General features: G+C 53.8%; 1 protein-coding gene across 3 annotated transcripts in view; it reads right to left on the bottom strand.

Annotated features, from left to right (window-relative positions):
• CDH23 (cadherin related 23) overlaps positions 1 to 24,089 on the bottom strand; it is a 359,086-nt gene that overhangs the window by 225,837 nt on the left and 109,160 nt on the right. For all 3 annotated transcript variants that reach the window (XM_036337001.1, XM_036337002.1, XM_036337003.1), the window contains exons 6-7: positions 7,202 to 7,396; positions 3,615 to 3,743 (exon numbers count right to left, since the gene is read on the bottom strand). In XM_036337001.1, the coding sequence (XP_036192894.1) occupies positions 3,615 to 3,743; positions 7,202 to 7,396 (324 nt within the window). The remainder of the gene's footprint in view (positions 1 to 3,614; positions 3,744 to 7,201; positions 7,397 to 24,089) is intronic.

Raw genomic sequence — 24,089 nt, 5'->3', positions numbered from 1 at the left:
ACCCTGGTCCACCTCCCTCTCTCCCCGCCCCTGTCCTCCCCCCGTTTCACGACAGGATTAAGGACCTGGAAGGGGGAGTCTCTCAGGAGGGGGAGGTGCCCTTGGGGGGAGCCCGGTGGGGGCTGAGGGGACTTCCGACCAGAGCTGCCACAGCAGATTCTGAGGCAGAAAATCCTATTTCTCAGTTCTTAATTCCAGTCAATTCCAGTCAAAGGGCTGATAGGCATCGGCCGGCAGTAATTTGTGCAGTTTATCCGCTCTTTTCACCTTCTATCGGTCCTTCACTGACGGGCAGGCTGACATGCCGCTGCTCGAGTGAGGAAATTAAAATTTGATGCAATAATCCCAAATAAGAAGGATTTTATTAGGTAATATATACACTTTAGATGAGGCATGCTGGCCTGATACTGTGATAGAGAGAGGCATACATGCTGGGAGCCTCAGATAAAGAGGGAGAGTGGGCCGGGGTCCGAATGGAGGCCCCGGCCAGCAGAGGCGAGCGAGGCCGGGAATGGGGCCGCCTGGGTCCCCCACCCGGGAGGCTGAGCAGGCCAGTCCTGGGGTGTTCTGCGTTCAATCCGGGCTCCACACTGTAAAGGGACGTGGAGGGCCTGGATCAAGGCACAGAAACCAATTAGAAGCCTGGAAAATCAGGCTCGGGTGCGCGGGAATCGGCCTATAGCAGAACAGCCGTGCAGGAGGGCTGGGCGCTGGAGGGCTCCTTCCATGTGGGGGACAGGGAGGAGAGGCAGAGGCGTGGACGCAGAGATGGCTCGGGGGCACTTGGGAGCAGGGAGAGCCCCAGGCCCCCAGGAAGAAAGGCTTCAGTGTCCTCGTGGGAACAAAGGGACAACCCAGCAAGGCAGAGAGATCTCAAGATCCCTGCGCCCGAGAGAGAACACATCAGACGTAAGAAACCGAGCGTCAGGAGAGAGGCGCTAAGGGGAGGAGGTGTCCCTGTGTGCCGGGCCTGAGGGTCACCCTAGCACAGTGGTGGCGAACCTATGACACGCGGGTCAGAGGTGACACGCAAACTCATTTTTTGGGTTGATTTTTCTTTGTTAAATGGCATTTCAATATATAAAATAAATATCAAAAATATAAGTCTTTGTTTTACTATGGTTGCAAATATAAAAAAATTTCTATATGTGACACGGCACCAGAGTTAAGCTAGGGTTTTTCAAAATGCTGACACGCCGAGCTCAAAAGGTTCACCATCACTGCCCTAGCAGGAGCCTGTGGGATTATCTGGAGAGGAGAGAGTGTGGCTTAGCACAGGGCCCTGCACACAGGAAGGGCTTAATAAACATCTAGTTTATTAATAAAAGTGTGAAACATACAATGAATAAATGGATAAACTCAGAAATCTGCAGATCTGAAACAATATTAATATTACTTGGCTACGATATAGGGATGACAGAACAAAACACCCTTCTTACTGGCTATCGGGGCTCTGAGGTGAAGCTGAGGATGGGACCCCCCGCCCAACCCAAGTTCTATACCCGAGGACTGGCTGACTCATAACCACCGGACTGACCGCCTGCAGTGCTGGTGCTTGCGGGGCACCTGCTGGGTGTGCTCTACCCAAGTGTGCTAAGCCCTCAGGCGAGAGGGGCACTGTGGACATTACTGGCCCGTCTCCCAGGAGGAAGCAGTCTGGAGACCAGTGATGTGGCCAAGGCGAGTGCATGGCTGTGCAGGGACCTTCTCCAAGTTCCTCTGGCTGCCCAGCCACCATCACATCCTCACTTCAATCAACAGGTGGTTCTACCCATCTTCTCTGCATTTGGTCCTGGGCACGATGCCCTGGGAGACCCACAGGAAGCTTGTGACAAGCTCCAGAGACTCGGGTATTTTGATCCCTGGGGGCTGTAATGCCACCCACTTGCACATCAGTGAACATTACAGGTGTGACTATACTTTAGTGGTAAATTGGGCAGCACAGGGAGTCAATTCTACCGGAGCTGAGGCGAGAGGGATGGCTATGTCTGTGGGCCAGTGAGGATGAAGCCAGGAAAAAAAAATTCTAACAAAGGTGGTCAGTGATCTGAAAACCAACAGATGCATGGTCTTTTGCATGAGCGGTGATGACTGGGGTGAGAGGGCTGGTATGACCCTTCACTCACTCGCTCATTCATTCATCCATCCACTCATCCCATAAACACTTCCTGAGCATCCATGTTGTGCGATGCCCATAGCAGACCCCAACCCTGCCGAGATATACTTTAAGTCCATCCGAGGAGCAGAGGCGGAGCAGGCTGTTTAGAATCATGAGAATTAAGACGGGGTGTCTGCGGCAGAGGGCAGGCGGGAGGGCCTGCCTCCTGAAAGGTCAGGGAAAGCCCCTGGCTGAGAAGACGGGAGCTTAGCAAAGATGTCTTGGAGGAGACAGCCTTCAGGCTCAAAGGCTGGAGCCTCTGCTTCCAAGGACCACCGCGGAGAAGGCTGTGGCAGAGGCACTGAGACGCCCCCCTCCACCCTCTAAAGCAGCTCAGACACCTCTGTAGGAGGCCAGAAAGGGTCTTGTTTGTTGGACCCTTCAGTCCAAATCTGGGCCCAAGAAGGAGGTGGCTACCCCTGCACACCCAGAGGCTGAAGCACAGCGCGATCGTCGGGCCAGGCCGAGCCTCCGGACTGCAGGTCAGGCTGCCTGGCCTGTGGTGGCCCAGGGGCGCGGTCTGCAGCCGGGTCAAGGGAGGCCCGCCTCCCGCGTGCCCGATGCTGAGAGCCTGTGCGGATGTGCAGGCGGGGCCCTGAGCATCCACTTGTATGTCCTTCCTCTAAGCCCACTGAGTCCTCTCAAAAGGAAGGGCGAGTTTTTCTTCCCACAGGAGCTGCTCCCCAAGTTGCATGTCCGGGGGATTCATCTGCCCAGAGGAGCTGCCTTTTCCTAATTCATCGGCCCACAGCGGCTATCTTGCCCAGTTTGCACAAAAGCACAGATGGCTACCAGGTGAGGGGTGCTGTCACTGCTCGCCTGGCCCACAGCTGAGCGGGCACAGGCATGTGTTTTGCTCTTAAAGACACCTAGTCACAGTGGACTGAACCAGGGGAGGCACGTGGCCCCAGGGCAGCCAATCTACAGGCTGGCTGGTGATCTATGACCCTGTGGCATGGCCCAAAACCCCGAGCACAGCTAATCAGGTGTCTCTCCTGAAATCCTGGGCTTGAGAAACCTGCAGCCTGAGCCACTGGGAGGGGCAGCTGGAGCAGCGAGCTCTCGGGGAGAGCCATGTCTGAGAGGGCCTGTGAGCAGAGGGCACGCTGCCGCCATCTCTGAGTAGTGTCCGTGGGCAAGAGACGTGGATGGACCCATTGGCCTTGAGAGATAAGACTGAGCCACACTGGTGTTTCCGTGAGCCTGGCTGAGTCCAAAGCTGCTCTCCAGCCCAGGCTGGGCTTTCCAAAGGTGTCCCATCACCCACATACATCTTTCTGCATTGCCCCCCTTCATTTTCCCTAGCAAGTCTTTGTTCTTTGCCACTCAGAGCCCCTGGGGATGAGGTGAGGTGGGGTGTTGTGTGAAGAGGGAGGGAGTTGGGTTTTCACTCATAGGGATGCGGGGGGAGCAGGAAAGCCAAGGAGGAACCTGTCCCACCGGGCAGGAGTCTCACCGGAGGAGAGTGCTCATAGATGTTGGTGCTGTAGGGCAGGTTGATGAAGATGGGGTCCATGTCCTGGACATCTGTGATGATGATGGCCAAGTTGGCCAGGGTGGACAGAGGTCGGGTCTTGTCTTGATCCTAAAAAGACAAAAATACACAGCCTTAGGTGAAGTGAGGTTGTGGACAGGCACACATGCACACAATACACACACGTGCACGCATGACATTCACGTGCACAAACATGTGTGCACACGAGCACACATGTGCTCCTGCACTCCCACAGGGATGTGGAAGTTCAAGAACTCAAGAACCCAATGTCGCAAACAGGTTGGAGCAGAACTCGGTCTCCTGCCCTCAGCCCAGCCTGGGCCTGACCACCCTGGATATCTGGTGGGTGGGGCAACTGGCTTGGGATTCACCCAGGGGGGCGCTGCTCCTTTCCATGCCCACTTTCTGCCCCCTCTTATCCCCGAGCCTCAACATCAAGGGAATGACTAGGATGGGGGTTCTTAGAAGAAAGGCCCTTGGACCCCAGAGGGGCTGCTCTGGGACCTGCATCCCTACTCTGCATTCTGGTTTACTGATCAAGTTATGTTTCCAGTTGAACCAGTAGGGGGAGCTCCAGGGCCTGTGACATTGGGGGACTCCAGGAAGGAATCCCGGGAGGTCACAGGCCATCCCCCTGTAGCCAGACGGGCAATGTTCATACCCTCCTAGTTAGCTGGAAATGTAGTCCTGTGAATGCTCACCAGGAAAGAAAACCTGAAACCCCTATTTTATTACCCTAAAATACACAGCCCACTTAAATAGCCCACTACTATTGAATAACAATAGTTAACAAGAATAGCAGCTGCATGCTGAATACAGATTATATACCAGGCGCTGTGCGAACACCGCATTTGCTTTTGTGGGTGTTATGTGTGTCTTAGTCAGTTGAGTTTACAAAGACTCAGAAAGGTTATGTAACTTGTCCAGTCACACAGCTGGTAAGTGTGTACCCAGGACTCAAACTCAGGTCCTTTTGACATAAAAATCTGCCCTTCACTCTCTTGATGTGGGACCCTAACATAAGCTCAGTCCCTGACTTGCTGGGTCACCTTGAGTAAGTTCTTGCCCCTCTGAGAGTCTCCGTTTCATTTTCTGTGAGATGAAATGGCCTCTATGGACCTTTGGGCTTATAAATTCTCTGGTCTGGGAATTGAGGAGCAACTGTCCTGGGCTTAGACTTGCCTTGGTTTGTCTGGGGTGACCTGAACACACACGGCATTCCCCGCATCACAAACCTAGTGCCTGCTCCTGCCCTCCCTGACGGAGCTGGGGAGCCTCAGGAAGGAAGGCTGGTTGTTTTCAGAGTCCTCAGGGGCAGCCAAGGAGAGTAGAGGGCCTTCGGGATGAAGAGTGTAGCAATGGAGGGGAGAGTCTGGAGGCTGGAGGAGCTGGGCAGAGGGACCATGGGGAGACAGCTTCCCAGGCTCCAAGACCAGGGTGTCCACAGCCTAGGCTTGGGGACTGCCCACAGTGAGAGCTCCCAGCCAGGGACCCGAATGGCCACCAGGCAGACACGGCCAGAGGAGGAGGCCTGGCAGGAGGCCCCTTGACCTCTTGGGCAGGGGCTGCTAGTGGTTCTGATCTGCCATTACCAGGCTTTTGCTGGCAGGTGGCTTCGTCCATCCTGGCACCTGCCCTCCCCATCCCACACTGTAGCTTCAGTCCTGCTCCCGCCACAGATGCCCACGTCCAGCCCACACTGGACTCCATGACTGGAGACAGGGAGTGGGCATAGCTGGCAGGGCAGGCACCTTCCCAGGCTCCCAGCTGTCACTCTGGGCCTTCAGCTCTCATGCTTGGTCACCTTGGTACCCACCCAGTGGTGGCTGGAACCCACCCTGCTCCCTGCAATGCCACATAGGAGAATCTCCTTGGGGAAATGCCCAGCAGCCAAGGGCACAGCACCAGCCCCAAGAGGGGTCTGTGAATGGGAGGTGGCGCGTGGGTGTGGGGTGGAGGGAGCCATCAATACCAAAGGGAGTCCTGCGCCCCTCCTGCTCTCCCACGTCAAGGCCTGATTGCCGGGAGATTAGCAGCAATTTAACTGTATTCACCAGCCCAGCTTGAGAGGCCCCGCCACCCAGACTCACGCCTGTGCCCAGCTCCGTTCTCTTCCCCACCTGCACGAAGCCATTTATACGGTGGATGGAAATGATCGCATAAGGACAAGCTCATAGTGAGAAGAGAGCAAGCATCTGTGTGTTTCTGGGCCCAGGGGTGGACAAATGGGGAGTGGTAGGAGGGGACCACCCATGTGTGGGTGCAAGGGAGTGCGGAAGGGGGCAGGTGGGTGCAGAAAGCGGCTTTTGGCCTTGCTAGTGCCCCAACCCCATAAGTCAGCTTTGCAAATACCAGCACACACCTCCTCCCTGACAGCTAACACTTAACTGGGAGAAGGAAGGACGAGGGTGTTGTCTGCAGTGGCCTCTCCAGGGGCCGTTGCATCTTGACCAAGCCTTGGGGAACCTCATCTCTCAAAATCAGGCCCTCGATCCATCCAGTGGGTCTTTCCCAGAGATCTGGGCTCTGTGACCGGCCACGTGGAGCCCCCAGTGCTACTGACAGCCCCCATTGCAGCGTCATAGATCCAGGGGCTAGATGCTGTGTGTCAGGCAAATAGGTCCTGGAGGGTCAAGAGGGACCCCAGTGATTTGTTTCACTCTTGGCCTGAGCTTTGTAAAAAAGTCTGCTCTCCTTGCTACCAGCTGAAGGCTCCAGCCGTACCCGGAGGCGGTAGCCGGGGGCGGGAAAGAGGAGAGTAGAGGGCAGGACTATTTAGGGTATAGTGTGCCTGTCCCCAGGGCCCTGGCAAACAGCTGGCGACAAAGGAAAATGACTGCGATGTTCTGGAGACTCAGAGACTCTTGGTCGTGGGCGCTGGACTGGGCGTCACACAACCTGGTTTTGGGTTCTCATTCCTCCACTACTCGTCAGCTGTGAGTCGCAACAGTGTGAGCCCCAAAATGGGATAATTATTTCTCTCCTGCCCCCCCTCTCCTGACACACTCATCCTGGAACTCCCAGGGCCCAGCCTGGTGCTTGGCACAGATGGGTGCCCCCTACTGTGTGAGTGTCATAACTCTCGGGAAGTGGCCAGGACCCCGCCCTCTGCCTCCGGTGTGTTAGGTGGTGTCAGGACACAGCTGGGGTCACACCTCTGTCCTGTGTCCCACGGTGAGAGGCCACGCTGCACCGTGAGTGTCCTGTGGGGTTACTAGTGCAGATGCTGGAGCCCCACGGCCGGGGGACTGCGGACAAGTCACCAAATGGCTTCTGTACCTCAGTTTCCTCATCTGTAAACTGGGTCTCTTTATAATGCTTACGACTCAGGGCTCTTGTGAGGTTTAGTGAAGACAATCCATTGAGTGCTCAGCACAGTACGAGGGACACAGCACGGACCCTCAGCAACACGCGCTGCCATGATGATCACCATCACCGGCATCACTATTCCAGGGTCTGGAGTCGCAGGCTCTAGGTTGATGCTCTGTCAACCCCCTCACAGCTGGGAAGAGGCCATATCTGGTTGTGGGGCCCCGGCACGGACTCACCGTGGCGTTGACGGTGAGCTGGTAGGCCTGCGTCGTCTCGTAGTCCAGCTCCTGGATCACCGTGACGATGCCGCGGGCACTGTCGATGGCGAAGAACGGGGAGGGGGGCTGGAAGGAGTAGAGGACGCTGCCACCGGCACCCAGGTCGGGGTCGGTGGCGTTCACGATGAAGATGGGCGTCCCCACCGGTGTGTCCTGGGGTGAAGCAAAGCAAACAAAAGGGTGAGTGGAGCTCGGAGCAGCTGCCTCCACCACAGACTATTCCCCCAAAGCCCATTAGCCACGGCCCTCCAGCCAACCAGACCGCGGCTTGTCGTTTTTATTCTAGGAGGGTTCAGAGGAACTTAAAATGCTATATCTCTTTTTCCCCCTTTTTTGATGGCCTCCTGGTGGCTCTAACGGCGCCAGTTCCAAAGATGATGTGCTCATCCTGGAGTTCTGGATGAGAGCCTTTCGGTCTCAGCCCCTGCTTCTGGGCAGTTTCGCTTCCTCTGTTGAGTGCACCCCGGCAGCCCAGGCCTCAGGTCCAGAGTCTGCGTGTCAGGAGGTTTCAAGGGCAGGGAGTGGGGAGGTGTGTGCTCTGGGCATGTGGCGGGGGCCTGGGGGCTCTGCCTGGCACCACAGAGGTTACCCGGCTTGCCCTGGGGTGGGGCATACACCTGCCACCCCTAGGCCGTGGCAGCCTGCCACCAGAGGGGCCCACAAGGCCTGCTCAAATGTCACCACGTCCTGGGAGCCCCCACATCCTGGGAGCCTCTGCCATTCAGTGTGTAGAGACCCCTGCCCCTTTCTGACTTGGGGTCTCTGGTTAAATGCAACTTCCTCATGGAGACTTTCCAGACCCCTAAGGCAGGGCAGCCCCACTCGGCCCCACCCGGCCACTGTTTATGCTCAGGGTCCCGCAGCACACTTCTGTCATTGCACAGTGAGTGTCTGTCTTCCCTCAGAGCCCATGTGCTCCACGAAAGCCATGGGGCATTGCCTTGCCTAGCACGGTGCCGGGCGTGTGTCCGATGTTCAGTAAACGTCCCTTAAGAGTACACGAAGGAGCGCCTATGACGGCACTGAGCACACTATATTACGAGTATCTGTCTGCACCCACCGGCGGCTTTCACCACGGCAGTGCCCGCCACAAGGCGTGGCTGGTAAGCCGTGCCTGCTGACTGTTGGGTGAGTTAATTTATTCATAATTTCGTGAGCTCTGGACACATCTGAGGACAGGCAATCTAACGAGGCCCTTCACAGAGACAAAAAGGTAAAATCCCTGCTCCCGCTCAATGACAGCTATAGGCCAGGTCCTGTGCTGGGGACTGCACCTGCCAGCTCTGCGGACAAGCAGCCTTCGAGGTGGGAGCCACTATCCTGTTTCTGAAAAGAAGCTGAGGTCTGGAGAGGTTACGTAGTTTGCCCAGGGCACAGAGCTAGGCAGTGGGAGGCCTTGAGTTCACGTCTCGCCCATGATCTCAAGCCCTATGCGAAACACTTCTAAAATACTGATGGCCGTTCCTTCCCTAACGCTTCCGTGTGGTGCCAGGGACGACCGCCAGCGTGGGTGGCACCTCCCAGACAGGAAGGTGGGACTGGCTGTAAGCTCGCCGAGGGCGGACACCGTACTTCTGGTCCTCTGCGCTCTGTTTACACTGGGACAGTGACGGGGTCCCTTCTGACACCTGCGGGCTCTTTTCAAGAAGAGCATCCACATCGCTGCCCCTCTCCATGCTGCCGGCCGCGACCTGGGCCCTGCGTCACTGCTGTGAGCAGCTTCTTTCTTTGGGGACCAGGCGTGGGCATGCCAACAGCCCTTCCCCAGGACGACCTGTCTGAGAAAAGGGTGTCCTTAATAAGGTCTCCGGTCAGGCTGGAAAGGGCCCCCAGGGGAAACGCCATGGCGCTGCCACTGTTTCTAACCGACGATTCTGTCCATCACCAGACAAGTGTCAGGCTCAATGGCCAGGCTTAGCCCCTGTCCTTCCCCACCCAGCACTGAGGACAGAGGCAGACAGGGAGGCCCCTCTCCCCACGGCACCCATGACTCCTCAGCGCCCTGTGTGTAGAACGCAGGCCCTCGAGGTCTGGGCCTGTCTCCTTCACACTTTATTTCCTGACAGGTATGGCTCCTTGGCCTCTTCGCTAAGATCATGCGCAGCATCTTATCAGTTTAATAGTTCCTGGCAGGTAGAGTGTGCTTCTCAAACCCAGCAGGCTCCCTCACACGTCTGGGTTCCTGAACCTGCTTTTTCTTTGCTCGGTCTGCCCTACCCAGCTCTGTGGCTTGGAAAACGGATGCTCTCCTTCCCTCAAAAATAGAATCAAGTGTGCAAGGAGGCAGAGCAGACGAGTGCTGGGATTTCAGGGGTGGACAGACTTCGGTTGGACCCGAGCCTTGCCGAGTGTCTTTGGGCCGGTTTCTTAATCTCTCTGACCCCCAATCCCCTCTCTGTACACTGAGGTTAATAAGATGTCGTAGGGTTCGCATGAAGAGTACAGGAAGTCATGAGTGTAAACTTCCTAGCATCTAATAAGGGCTTCGAAGATGGCAGTTGTGATCTTATTGCCGGACACCAGAGGGCTGCGGACAAGAGCACCTTCAAGGGCAGGGCAGCGAGGTGCCCAGAAGCACTATGCATTTTAATGACACTGTGCTGAGCATTCCTTGTCTGCACCCCCAGACCCACTGAGTACCCTGTTCTGCTCCACCTCCCCCTCCATTTGCCCACACTAGGGTGACCTCATTGCATCCCCAGGCTCCCTTGCCAGCTAGCTTCTGCCAAAGGAGGTGCTGGTAAGAGCTCAGAGTTTGGGGAGGCAACAAGAAGCGAAACAGGTTGGGGTGTTACTTCCCCACTCTCCCCAGCTCCAGCCCCACAGCCCCACAGCCCCTCCTTCCTGGCCCAGCTGTTGGTGGCCTCTGGCAGCACTAAGCCCTTCCCTCCCCCACTCAGCCCCAGGGTTAGTGAGAGCTTCCCTCTGCAGCTAAGTCTCTGGTGCCTTAGCATCTCTTAGTGGCCCTTAGCCACATCCGCTCCTCCCCTGAGCCCTCAGCTGCAGTCTCTTCACTGAAATGCCTTTGTTGGAACTATTTGGGATGAACTATTCCCAGGGGGACCCTGATGGGACACTTCTGACACGCCCCCCACAGAGCCACCGCCCAGAGGAGAGGCACGGCTCCCACTCCAGAGAGAATGTCAGCTGTCCAGCCTGCTGCCCCGGGGAGGAGAGGACATTTCTCCCGTCCGTCCGGCGTGGTCTCTGCGAAGGGTCTCAGAGATCTGATCAGAAGATTTAAGAGCAAGAGCCAAGAAGATAGAGGAGGAGAAGAAGAAGGGATGGTCCTGTGTCTGACCTTCTTGGCTTTTATGTTTCATGCCCTGCAGAGGAAACCCATTTAATTTCTGCATAACTTAGAAAAGGTTTTAAATAGGCCTGGCAAAGAGCCATCGTGTTCTTAGAAGGGACGAGCCATTGGAGAGAAGAGAATGCTGACTTCCTGCATTTCAGGTCCCGGGCGCCATGCTCTGTTAGGGAAATGAGGTGTGAGGGGACAGTCATCCATCAGCAGGTGCACCGCGGGCTCCTCCGAGCACCCAGCTGCTGTTCCATGGCGATGTGCAGATGTGCACACAGGTCCACGCAAGCAGATTTCCGCTGTGGCGCCAGGTGCGGCCGGGTTTCCAAGCTCACCCCAGGCAGTGAGACTTGGTGGCTCGGAGCGTGGACGCCAAGTTTGAGTCCCAGCCTTTCCACCCACTTGCCGGAGCCCTCAGACATATGCTGTTAAAGTTACTCCTTGGGCCTCAGTGTCCTCACGGAAAGAAACACGTGAAAGTGGAGCTGATAACAGTACCTGCCGTGTAGGCTTGAGAGAAAGATTACATGAGTTAAGGGGGAGCGGGGGAAGCTCGCCGAGCCAGGTTCACAATATTGAGCGATACTCCATAAATGGTCGTTGTAATTATTATTATGGTAATAAAATACCATCACAGGCAGCCTGAGATGAGCCCTGTTTAAAGAGGGTATTAGAAACTGTAAACAGTCAGTCTCTTCATCATGAAGGTAGACAAACGGGCATTTTAAAATTCAGAAAGAGAACATTCCTGTTGACTGCCTCGCGGTTGCTGCAGACAGGGTCAGGGTGGGAGAGCCTCTGGAGACCCTCCCACATGGGTTTGGGGAGCCTGTGGGAGGAGGGGTGGGATCTGAGCAGGGGTGGGTGGGGCACCTGGAGGCCAAGGAAGCTCCTGAACACAGAGGCTGGGCCTGACCAGGCCCCTCCCAGGGAAGGCTTGAATGTGAGAGCTGGCAGGAATCTTGGGGAGTATCCAGTCCAGCCTCCCCATTTTACAGATGGGAAAAGTGAGGGGATGTGCCTTGCACTGAGTCTCACAGGTGGTTAACAGCAGACCTGTGCCTGGAAATCAGGGCTTTGACTCCTATACAGTGTTTTCGTCACCTCCCCCAGAGATGCCAACCACTGCCTCCCCTCTCACCCTCCTTCCAAGTAAAGGTGCCCTTTACACCCACAGCTCTCTCTGCTCGAAGGGAGGGACCTAGGCAGCCATGTTTATGCCAAGTGACTTCAGACCCAGGTACATCTGCTTAGTCCAGGGGTGACCACCTGACTCTAACAGCCCAAGTGGATGGGGTGTTGGAAGTGAAATCAACGTTCTGTGGGGACCTGGAAAAGAAGCTTCTTGCTGTCTGGTTAGGGCTGGTGTGGGCACCATGACAGGTCGAAGCCACGCAAAAGCCACAGGTTGCAGGGGGCAGAAGCCACGGGCAGGCAGAGGAAGCCCATCTTGGAAAGAATGAGCACATGAGGGAGAAAGGCAGAGATGAGGGGCTCTGGGCACACCCTGCCTGGTTTTCCTAGGCCCTGGCTGTGGTGATGACACCCCATCTATTCTGTCCTTCCTGTGTGGGTACCCCCTTTGCCCACACTGACTTCCATAGGTCTCCCCAGGGCCCCCAATGCATCCAGCCCCGGGCAAGGCGTCCTCATTCCTGCAGCTCTGCCTCAGGCTCTCCCTTATCCTCACCGGCTGGGACTTCCTCCCTTTCATGCCCAAGGCTGGGCCACAGAAAGCAAAGCTCCTGGCAATAGAGCCTAGACTGTGGAGGGCATAGGAGGTAATACTGGGGGAAGAAGAAAGCGGCCTGGATGAGTGAGTGCTGGCTCCTTCTTCCTTTTAAGTGTCTCTTTTAACATGCAAATCCATTCAGGCCCCTGCGATGACCAGCATGCCTGTGGGGTGGCAGGGGTGGGCAGGGGACAGCTTGATCATGGGCTTGACACAATCAGCTGACAGGCCTGGAGGAGAGATGTCCCAGAGAGCCACGCTCTGCCCACCTGGAGACCAGGAGACCAGGGAGAAAGTGCCTCTATGGTGTCTGGGCTTGAGGTTCGGGGTCTACAGGACCATCACTAGGTTGGGCCTGGGCCAGGAGGCAGGGCCAAAGGCACATTTCAGCTGGGGGTAGGGCTGCCCCCTCCTGGGACAACTCCTCTCTGCGTATTCATTATGGAAAGTGCTGCTGGGCCCACCTTCCTGTTGGACTGGAGCAGCTGGGCTTTGGAGAAAAGGCCCCATGGCGGGTGATTACTCCTGCTTCTGAGGCAGGCCTCTCGCCAGGCCCACTGCTCTGCCCCAGCTCTGCTTCCCGTGCTCCTTCCCCCGGGCACCCCCACCCAGTCCCGCCCACTCCCTCAGGGCTTCTGGGCCACTTCAGTGGAAATCTCCCAAAATGCACTGCTCATGCCTCCTGGGAGCCAGGGAGTGTGTTTAGGTCTGCTCCCCTGCAAAACCCTTGCACCTGCCCAGCTGCCCTCAGCAAGGGGCCCGCTGCAGGCAGGAGGCAGGCAGGAGGCAGACAGGGCAGGCCCCTGCCTCTTCCAGGTCCCATTTAAGCTCCATGTCACTTCTGATGGACCTGCTGTAAATGGGCCACCCCGTGCAATTCACAGACAAATAAATCTTTTCGCTACTCCCGGGGTGACAAGGGAATAGACTCTGGGAAAGTTCTGCCGTGCAAGGGATCTTGTTCGTTAATAATAATGATAAATAGCTCACTTCTCAATGCAGTGTGAGGTACATTACACGCAGGCTTCTACAGAGGTGGCTCGGGTGCTGACTGGAACACGTGTGTGTGTGTGTGGGGGGGGGTATGAGTGCACTGAGGGAGAGAGAGGGGGCCAGACAGAGAGAGAGGCAACGAGGGAGGGTGGAGAAAACAGAGGTGGAGAGAGTGTAAAGAAGGGGAAGCGGGGAGGAGGGAGAAGGGATGGCAACAGGGTGAGGGGGCGGACTAGGGGCCGGAGGGGAAGTGGGAATGAAGGGGAGAGAGTTCGCAAGAGAAAGGAGAAAGGAGGAAAGTCGAGGAGAAAGTGACCAACTTAAAGGGAAATAAGGAAAGTACAGAGGCAGAGTTGTGAGCAAAGGAAAGAAGTGTAAAACTGTGACGCAGAAAAAGAAAGGAAGGGAGGAGGGGAAATGCAGCTGTACCCTCTCATCTTCTCCGTATAACCGCCCCTCCCCCCCCGCCCCGCACTAGATGTATTCTGTACTTTTGACCAAACCTCAGCAACAGTTCCTCCATTTCCACTGTAGGTGCCATCTCTAAAGGCAATATTAATATTTATGAAATGCTGCTAGATGCTGCCACAGTCTTTAATATCTTATTATAAAGCCTGTTATAAAATGCATTCGTAATAAATTCCTGACAGATAGAGTTCTGACAGGGCGCGGGTGGCTCCGTGGATCCGAGCTAGGAGCACACCCTCCCGGAACCCATGCTTGCTGCCCAGAGGCTGGGCTGCTGGGCTCTGAGGTGGGGGAGGGGAGGGGATCAACCCTCCATGGGCAGCATTTTTATACATCTTATCTCATTACCTTATTTTTCCAGTTAGGGGAAATGGAAGCTCAGAGGAATGAAGCAACTGGTCCAACGTCACACAGCTTATTAGTGCTGGAATCAGGATTCAAATTCAGCTCACCTCTGGCTGGGGACCCCAGAGATGAGGGTGGAGTGTGGGCTCAGGGTTCCTGCTCAAGTGGGGTTGATCCATTCACTTCCCTCTACGGAAGGGCTGGGGGCTACAGGGTGCCTGGGTTAGGGAAGGAAGGGTTTACGGGGAGCTTTGGCTCCCAAAAACTTTCAGAAGGAAGAGTGTATCTCAGAATTTGCGCATTTTCCCTGGGGATCAGGAAATACGCTCCCACCGTGACCAGAAGAATTACTGGTAAACTCAGAGGTAAAGGCCCTTCTGACAAGCGGAGCCTGGGGCAAACAGGATGCTTTGGTTTCGCTGAGTGCCAAAGCAGGCACCCCCTCACTGCAGACGCTGGAGGTGGGGCCCACTGGGGGGCCTGGGGAGGGTGTCACCTCCTCACGGGAAGTTTTAGAAGTTCTGGAGCATTCTGGCTCACGGGAGGAGAAATGGAGTCCCTGAAGATGTGGGCGGTATTTTTTTCTTAACTAGGCGATAAGGTGTATGTGGGCACCAGCTGAGAAGAGGGTCCAAAGAGAGAAACAGTAGGAAAAGAGAACCGGGAGAGGCAGGTCCCCATGGCGCCTCCATGGATGCCTCAGGTGGCCCCGTTCTGTGGAGGCGAGGGCACAGCCGTGTGTGCACAAACCCTCACGTGTACACGCGTGCTCCAGCACCTCTCTCTGCGGAGGAGTCAGGAAGAGATATCACAACATCCCTTCTTTCGACCAGAGCTGCTCTCCCTCAGCTGATGTGTGCTGGGCTCTAAGTGGTGCTGGGTCTGCTCTGAGAGCCGAGGCAGGCTGCCGGGTGGAGGGGCCAGCTCCTGGGGCCCGCACACCCTGGCTGGGCTGCAGCACCTCCCCAGCTGTTCCACGCGTCCTTGGAGCCAGCTCAGCACTCTCCCAATCCGAGTCCCTCCTCCTCTTCAGCTTCCAGCTGTGTCCTGCCCCTATGAACCCCAGAAGACTTTCATCATAGTGCTTACTAATGCCCCCATGACTTCCTGATGACTGCCAGTGTCCTCACCCCTGCTGATCTCAGACTCGCCCCCTCTCTTGCTTCCCACTCTTCATCCAGGGCCTGTCAACTTTTCCTTCTGCATTCCCCAAGTCATTCCCTTTCTCTGTCATTTACCTTGGCCACCTCTCTAGTCCTAACACTGCCACTTGCACCTAGAAGGCATTCAATGAATGTTTCTACAGATCAGAACTTCCTGTTCAACATGGCAGATTGAGCATATCCATTTACATCTGTTTTTGTCCCAGCCCCTCACCAAAGGACACCAAATGACAATATGGGAATTAAAAATGCATAAATCCACAAGGGCAAAAAGAACAGGAGAAAAAATGACAACACATGAGAAGTGTCAACAAAATCCTGGCAACGAAACAGATGGAACTGCAAACTGCCTTAGGAGAGAGGGGAAAGCCAATAGGCTGGGGTCTCAAAACCCCAGGAAGCTCAGGAACTGGAGACACCAGGTGACACTGCAAAATGAAGACTGGCTGTAAGAATGGTCAGACTCCCAGATGCCCTCCCCAACTCTTACAGGAGACAGGAAGTTTACTTTCCGGAGGGGATGAGTTCATCAGACTCGGGACTCAGACTGGAAGGGGGACAAGGCGCAGAAAACAGGAGATTACGTGAAAATCTGCGGCTCCCTTTTCCTCCTGGCCACGATCAGTCCTCTTTCAAACAGTCTCATGAAAACAGAGATAGGAAAACTGGCCCAAAAGAGAACACAAATGCTAGCATGCTGGAATTCCCACAGAGAAACAGCCAATTCCTCACCTCATCGTCCCACAATGAAGCCCACTGGTGAACAAGCAGCGTCCCACCCTGCCCTGCCCCAACTCACACAGCGAGCGCCCACGCAGCCACATGTGGGCTTGTTTTAAAATATGAACAGACAACTAAGGGTCATGAGACATTTGAGAAGAACCTCTAATATGAAAGACAGTGGTGGTAGTGGGAAGATAGTAAAAAGGAATAACAATAATAAATATCCTTAACATCCTTAGAGAGATAAGACATAGTATCTTTGAAATAAGAACATTCCAAGAGGGAAAAAAAAAAGAGCTATTAGAAATGAAAAGCTCAACAGAAGGGTTGGAAGATAAAGTTAAAGAAATTTCTCCATAAAGTAGAACAAATCTCTAAGACAGTGGTTCTCAACCTTCTGGCCCTTTAAATACAGTTCCTCATGTTGTGACCCAACCATAAAATTATTTTCGTTGCTACTTCATAACTGTAATGCTGCTACTGTTATGAATCGTCATGTAAATATCTGATATGCAGGATGGTCTTAGGCAACCCCTGTGAAAGGGTCGTTCGACCGCCAAAGGGGTCGCGACCCACAGGTTGAGAATCACTGCTCTAAGGGGGGGAAAGTAAGAAAATTAGAGAATCAGTTCAAAAAACCCAATGCCCAACTAGTAGAGATTCCAGAGAGAGGAGACAGAGCAAATGAAGGGAAGGAAATTAGCCAAGAAGTAAGGTAAGAAAATTTCCCAGATCTGAAGGACATTTCCAGGTCAAAAAAAGACCACTATTTATTCAGAAGAGACCCACAGAGCAAAACTATGAAGTTTCAAAGCACTACGTACTTTTTTCTTTTAAATTCCAAAGACTTTCAGAGAGAAAACAAAAGACTATGTTCAAAGGATCAAGAATCAAAATGGCATCGAAGTCCTTAACTCTTCTTACATTATAGGTTACCACACAATAAAGAAATCCACCTTATGAGGAAAACTATTTTCATTCTAGAATTCTATACCCAGCCAAACTATCACCAAATACAAGTGTAGAATAAACACATTTTTAAAAACAAAGTAAAAAAAAAAAAAGTTTCCATTAATCCCTTTTCGGGAAGTTAGTGAAGGGTGTATTCCATCAAAATGAGGGTGTAAACTAAGAAAGAGGAAAATGTGGGACCCGTGAACAGGGGATCTAATACAGGAGACAAAGAAACTATCAGGGTGATTCCCCCTTCCCCCATGATCACCCACATCAGGCTTCTTTAGCCATTCAGCCTCCAGAACAGCACGCAAACCAGAGCACAGCCCGTTTGGATGGGAGCAGAAGGACAGATGCTCCAGGGCAAATGGTGCCAAGAAAAACCCAAACTGAATTTAAAAATCAATACACTTTTAATATACCGAGAGGAGGTATTTAATTATGTGAGAATATTTGGGGATGAGTAAGTGATAGTAGGTTCATAGAACACTAAGCAAACAAATGAGAATTATTGATTCTAGAGAAAACAAAAAAAAGGAAATATAATCACAGTACGCTATGTGGCTCCTCTGTGAATATTTCCATAATCACAAAGATACATACACTAAATGCTGTTTGAGCTGAGAGGAAGGATGGAATTATGTTGGGAGAATGGGTGTAGCACTAAGAATGGTGTGTGTGTGTGTGTGTGTGTGTGTGTGTGTGTGTATGTGTAGCAAAGATGAGGGAGAGGCTGGTGTTAAAGTGTAATTCCCATCCTTCCTAGCGGCAAGTCAATAGATAATGTCCAAAAATGAAAAGTTTATAAGTGTGTAATTTGGAAATAAAAAGGTAACTATCAGAAATTGAACAAGTTCGTCTCAGGGTGGGAATCAGGAGTGGGGAAGAATGGGGCAGGACACTGCTGTTTTTATTATAAGCCTAGCTTTATTTTTTACTTTTAAGCTCATGCATATATGACTTTAATAAAAATTGAAAAAAAATGTATCACTACAGCTGGACAACTGAAGGGGCCTCCCTCTTTCAGCCTTGACCCTGTAATTGATCCTGGAAAGTCACTGCCCTAAAGCACTGATCTCCCATCTTATTTTTCTCCTCAAACTCTATCACTGGCTCCTCTTTGACCTCCCAGGCAGTCTCCTGGACCTTAAACATCACCGCAGTCTGATCAAAGCCTTCCTCTCCAAACTCACCATTCCTCTTTGCCCCACTGAGACCCTCTGCTTCTGCTGGACTGTTCTAGGGAGCAGCCCCCAGGGTGTGGGCCCACCTCTAGGCTTTTGCGCATGGTGCTTCTGTCTTCACTGAATTTCCTCTACTATTTCCCTTGGAGGGCAGGTGTAATCAGCCAGGATAAGGGACTGGCACTCCCTCCCTCCCCAGAAGAGTGTTGGCTACCCCAGGTTTCTAGACACACATGTCCAGGTCTCAGGTTGAGACACCCTGTCCCTGACCCATACACGGCTCTGGCCTTTATTCAGATGAGCGAGGCATGCAGGGCTGGGAGGAGCCTCACTGAAGTTACCTCTGGGGACTCCCTCCTTCTCAGAAGCTTGATTTTCAAAGCCAAGGGTGATACCCAAGTATAAAATGGCCCCGCTCCTCCTTATTTGGGGATTAAGGAGATCCTAGGCAATTTTCCTCACCCCCAACTGCAGCACCCCCACCCCAGCCCAGTGACCTTCCTGCAGAATGAGAGACAGTTCCAAGGTTGCCCCCTCAGGGCCACCTCCCATTAGCACCCACATTCCAGGGATGTCAAGCACATGCCCTCCTCCAGGCACCCTCTCCACCCTCTCACTTGCTCACTCACAGGAGCTGAGGGAGGGAGCATGGGCATCGCAGGGCACTGGATAGTGCACAGCTGGAAGACCAGCCCTGCAGCTGGCTGAAGGCCACAGGCAGAGAGAAGGGGACAGGAAGGGCAGTGATGGTGGAGCAGCCCTGATGACTGGGCTGGGTTCCACGCCCCTCTGTGTAGCGCGGGAGGAGTAACCAGAGTGGAGGCCTGAATCCAGACCTCAGCTGTCAGTCTTACCCTCCCACCCATCCCCTACTTGAAAGATTAGTCTGACTGGCTCCTGGGACCCTTCCCCTCCATCCCCCAGAAGGGACTTGGAGACCTGCTTCTGGAAAGATCCATTCGGTGGTGATAACCCACCATGCACATTGGCCTGATAGGGAAAAACCCAGAAACAACTGTCCTGAAATGCGGGGCCACATTCTGATTCTTCAACATCAACCTGTGTGGCTTCCTTCTCTGTTGCTACAAAGCATCAGTGCAGATGTCAGGTGCCTCAGTTTCTCCATCCAGGAAACGAGTATAGCAATCCCTGCACTGTCTTCCACCCGGAGCTGTGGGGGAGATGAAATGCATTGATGGCGGAAAAGCACTTTAAAAACTCAGACGCCAAAAAAAAACTGCCACCTCCTGCAGGGGCAGAATAATCTAAAAGAAAAAACTGGGAAAAGATATGGTGTGACCTATAGAAGGGTTCTCCCTAAAAGGCTTCCCTTGAATCCAGCACCTGGTCACCTGGGTGCCAGGACACTGAAACCAGGTTCTGCTGACGCACGAGGTGGTCTTGAGACTTGACAGATTCTGGAACGTGGCAACCAATAGATGCATTGGGTCTCCTGGAACTTTGTACACGTAAGAAAGGGCTTCTGGGTAGGGGGCAATAACTTCCATGCACTGAGGACCTCCTGTGTGTCAGGCCCCGTTTTAAGCACTTTCCATGCAAGACCTTGTGCTATCCTCACGGCAGCCTGAAGCAGACACTATTCCTTCCTCTCCCCATTATCCAGATTCCAAGGCCCGGGCTCTAAACCATCACATTATGCTGTTCTCAGTGATGAGTGAGCAGAGTGGACCAGTCCAGGAGGCAGGGGGATGGCCAAAATGACCTTGGGAAATCGTGTTCCTGTCACTCTGGCTAAGTGCCAGATCCTACTGATGACATTAAAAGGGGTTGCCACAGAATGACTTGGGCCACCCAGAGGTTCCAGGGGCAGAAGATGACAGGTGTCAGGTGTCACCAGGAAGGGGCTGGGCGTGGGGGAGGCAGCATTTAGTGTATGTGTCTTTCATCCATCCATCCCAAACATGTTCGTGGAGCAACACGAAACTGTGCTGACCGCATGCACTCTCCTTATCTTTCCAACAGAAAAATGGTCACGAGCAACTACAAGTGACTATGTATGGGGAGAAAAACCGGTACAATACAGGGAGGCTTTTTATGGAGCAAAGGCCTGAGGGAATTTGCAGTTTGAGTCTCAGCTCCACCCCTATTTGCTCTGTGACTTTAGTTAGGCAAGTCAGGCAGCCCTCTCAGCCTCAGTTTCCTAAAAGTGAGATGGGCATACTAAGGACACCTGCCTCATGGGGTTACTGTGAGGCTTATAGGAGGCAACACATGGCAAGTGCTTAGGGCATCATACATCTCAATACATCTTAGGTCCTGTCATATCGTATCACCTCCCGGAGCAGGTGTAAGGGTCTATAAACTGCAAAGTACTTTGCAAATGCCACTTCTGGTGGGGAGGCCTGGAAGGGAGGGAGCCTCTGAAGGGTGAGGACCTTGCTCCGCTCTCAGCAGAGATGAAAGGCCAGGTAAAAGGCCAGGGGAACCCTCCGTGTGGCGTGTACCCCTTCTCTGTCCCAGGGGAGCCCACTCTGGGAACACAGCATCTAAAGCTGCCTGAACTCTCTGTGCACAGCTCCATGGCTCATAAATGGGGCTCCACCTCCCAACCCCCAAATTCATTCCCCCACATGATGATGAATCATGTTAAACAAAATGAATATGCAAATCTCCTTAGGGCGGGCCTTAGTCTATGGGAGCTGAGACTAATAAATGGATTCTGAATGAGAAGACAGCTCAAGCGATGCAACTTCTGCTCATCTCGCCTCCTCTGCCCCTTGGGCTCCATCCACCCCACCGGTGCACCCTGTCTCCATCCAGGATGTGCATTCTGGAGGGTGGATGAAGGAGGCAGCAGCGGCCTGGGCAGGCATGAGTAGTGGGTTAGGCCTGGTGCGGGTTTTTCCTTTCAGATCCCCGATCCCCATGGCTACTGCTGCTGGCTCTTCAGGAGGTGTGATGTGGTAAGTGGAACCTGTCACTGGGAGCCCCGGAGGCTTAAGGACTGACAGGCTCCACACCTGGCTGCAGGGGAGCTGAGGGCTGGTGAGCGCTGAGAGAGGGGGCTGGGTGGCCCAGGACCCAGGCAGAGAGCGGACAGCTGCAGGAACTCCTGGGCCCAGGGGGTCTTGGGAAATGGTTTTAGCATCAATAGGTACAGAGACTGGAATTGTCACGGCTACAGAGGACTTTAGCAATCACCCAGTCCAGTGTTTCGGTTTCCTGGCTGCACAAGAGAATACCGGGGGAGCTTTTAAACAATACCAATGCCAGGGCCGAGGTGTTTCTGAAATTCCCAGAGGAATTCCCACGTCCAGCCAGGGTGCAGAAGCACTTCCCCACCCAGGCACCCTATTCTACAGATGAGAAAGCCGAGGCCCAGGCAGTGGAGAGGACTTGACCGAAGCCCTAGAGATGGCCAGTGGTGGCAGATGCCCACCTCCACGCTCACTCCCTGACCTCCCCCTTCCTTTGTCCTAACAAGGATGGGAAGCGATTCCCTGAACACACAGCATCGTGGGAGGTGGCCAGGAGCACAGGGCTGGAGGACAGGACCTGGATCAATGTGGCCTCCATGTGATCTTGGACAAGTTACACACCCTTTCAGGTCTTCATCTGTCAAATGAGGGAGCCGAATGACATGATCTCCACAGTCCTCCCTGCTCTAAAAGGGTATGGCCGTGAGTCCTTCCTGAAATCTACTCCAAGTCTCTCTTGCTACAAAGCCAGCCCCTTCGCTTGGCCCTGTCTTCAGAACATATAAAGGCAGCGTGTTCCGAAACAAATACTGATAAAGGCATTCCTCTTTCCCTTTTTAATGCGTGCTCTCTGTTGAGACACATAACACTCTCGTGTGGACAGGACACAGGTTGAAGTGCTCCACTGCTGGCCACAGGTGCTTGCCCGGAAGTGGTACTGCGGAGCACAGTGGGGTGATGAGCTAGAGAAGAACATTCTGAGAAGAACAAAGGGGACCTTGAGCCAGGAAGCTGGAGGCCTTGTGCCCCTGAGACTCCGTTTCACCAGCTCTCAAATGGTCTTGAGAGGAGAGAAGGACACCCATGCAACAATCCACGATGCCTGTCCTGCTCCCCTCTTCCACTTGGGTGTGACCTTGGGCAAAGACGAAAGCTCTTTGAGCCTCAGTTTTCTCATCTGTAAAATGGGGAGAAAACCACCAACCTCCTGTGTTTGTAGGTCCTGGGTGAAGTAAAGATTATGAAACACTAGCCTAGTGTCTGATCCACAGTAATGGTGGCAGCAGTTGCCAGCATCGTGACAAACCTGGCAACCTCCCAATGGGAATGGCAACCTCCCATTGTCCTGCTTGGGTCGGGATGGCCCAAGGAGATCCAGTCACCCAAGGGACACTCCAGGGGAGGGAGGGTGCCCTGCTATGTTGTCCTTGAGAACTGTCCCCTGATGCAGCATCTATTCCCAAGGCTCTGGGGAGGGGGACCCACTGAGAGGGTCTGGGGGGAATAGGGCGGGAGGTCCAATTCTCTTGTCTGCTGTGCCTGGTATATAAAGGCCACAGGCTCCCCCACTGGCTTCAGAGACAGCCAGGAGTCCTGGCACACAAAGCCCATGAGGAGACACCACACTGACCCCAAGGAAAGACAGAGACCCAGCACCCCAGACTCACCTGCTCCACGGCTGTCCGAGGGCACCACGGCCTCATCTGTTAAGACCAAACTTGGCCAAGAAACCAGCCTTCCTCCCTGAACAGAACCCAGAGAAAGGGCCTCTGTGCACCTCCTGGGTGGTTTGAGTTGATGACCAACCCCATCCGGAAGTTCCAAGGGTCTCCTTAGGCCCCTCCTGGAACGTGGAGACCAATTTCTACCAAGAAGCAGAGCCCTCCGCACCCCTCCTCCTCCCAGCCGCGGTGCCCAGGGAAGGGCTGGCAGCTCCTAGGGCACACTGGCCTTCCCCCAGGAAGCAGGAGAGGCCATGGGTAGAAATTGCAAATGACTTTCATTAAGCAGGGTGCTAATACCATGAATTACAAATGAAACCCAGATGAAGAGGACCCTGGCAGCCTTACCTCTGTTTGATATTAATTGGGCGACACTTTGTTTTAATGGTACATTAATTAATGCAGAATTTCAATGGAAGTCCGCGTGACACTCACATTAATACAAATGAATTCATTACCGTCGGTGTTATTACAAGAAATGACAAATAAATCTGTAACAGTGGGACCCTTCAAATAATAATCACGAATCATTAGGTTTGCCGCTCGTTTGTACTGTAGCTGCAAATATGTGTATATGTTTTCTGTCTTTGCCTTTTGGCTGGGGAGGCAGCTGCGGGGACTGGCTCCGTGGTAGTGGCAGGAGAGCCCTCTTCTAGACTTTTCTGCATCTGCGTTTCCTCCCTTGCTTCCTCTCACCTCAGCCCCCAGAGAAGGCCTTCTCTCCCCGGAGCCCTCCCCGTGGCTTAGTGACACCATGTCAGGAGTGCGATTGGGGTTGGCCCCCCAAATCCAGCATCCCCTGTGTGAACGGTCTGTCCCTGAGGATGGTGTGGCGGGGGAAGGAATGAGAGCAATAGGGACCCTAGGGGGGAGCTTGACCATCTGTTCTTGAGAGGTTTCCCACATCAGACTGGTCTCCAGGGGTCACCCCAAGCCTCAGAAGGTCTTGGGGACAAAATTCAGATGTCCAGTGGCCGGCACTTGTGCTAGGCGTTTTTTTTCCATTTTCTCCACTTTGGTCCCGGAGGCTTCGTCTCGTTGTAAAAGCAGGAAATGGGTGTAGTGAGCATGATTTACCCACAGTTTGTGCGAGGAGGGGCCAAGCTTGGGATGCAGCTCTGCCCTGCGCCAAACTCCCAGGATGCCAGGTCTTTCAGGGAGAAGTGCCACCTGCCCAGGACGGGTCAGTATCCTGGTGGAGACAGGTCTCGCCTGGATCTCCACCCCCCAGCTCAGAGCTTCCTGCCGTAATCTCGCAAAGGTAAGAAAGGGACCCCAACAGATGGGTCTATAGCTCTCACTCTGGTTGTTTCTCACACC

The sequence above is a fragment of the Myotis myotis genome, unplaced genomic scaffold, assembly GCF_014108235.1.
Source record: "Myotis myotis isolate mMyoMyo1 unplaced genomic scaffold, mMyoMyo1.p scaffold_m19_p_15, whole genome shotgun sequence".
NCBI classification, from domain to species: domain Eukaryota; kingdom Metazoa; phylum Chordata; class Mammalia; order Chiroptera; family Vespertilionidae; genus Myotis; species Myotis myotis.
The sequence above is the reverse complement of the archived record's forward strand: the minus strand, read 5'-3'. Positions and strand labels throughout refer to the sequence as shown.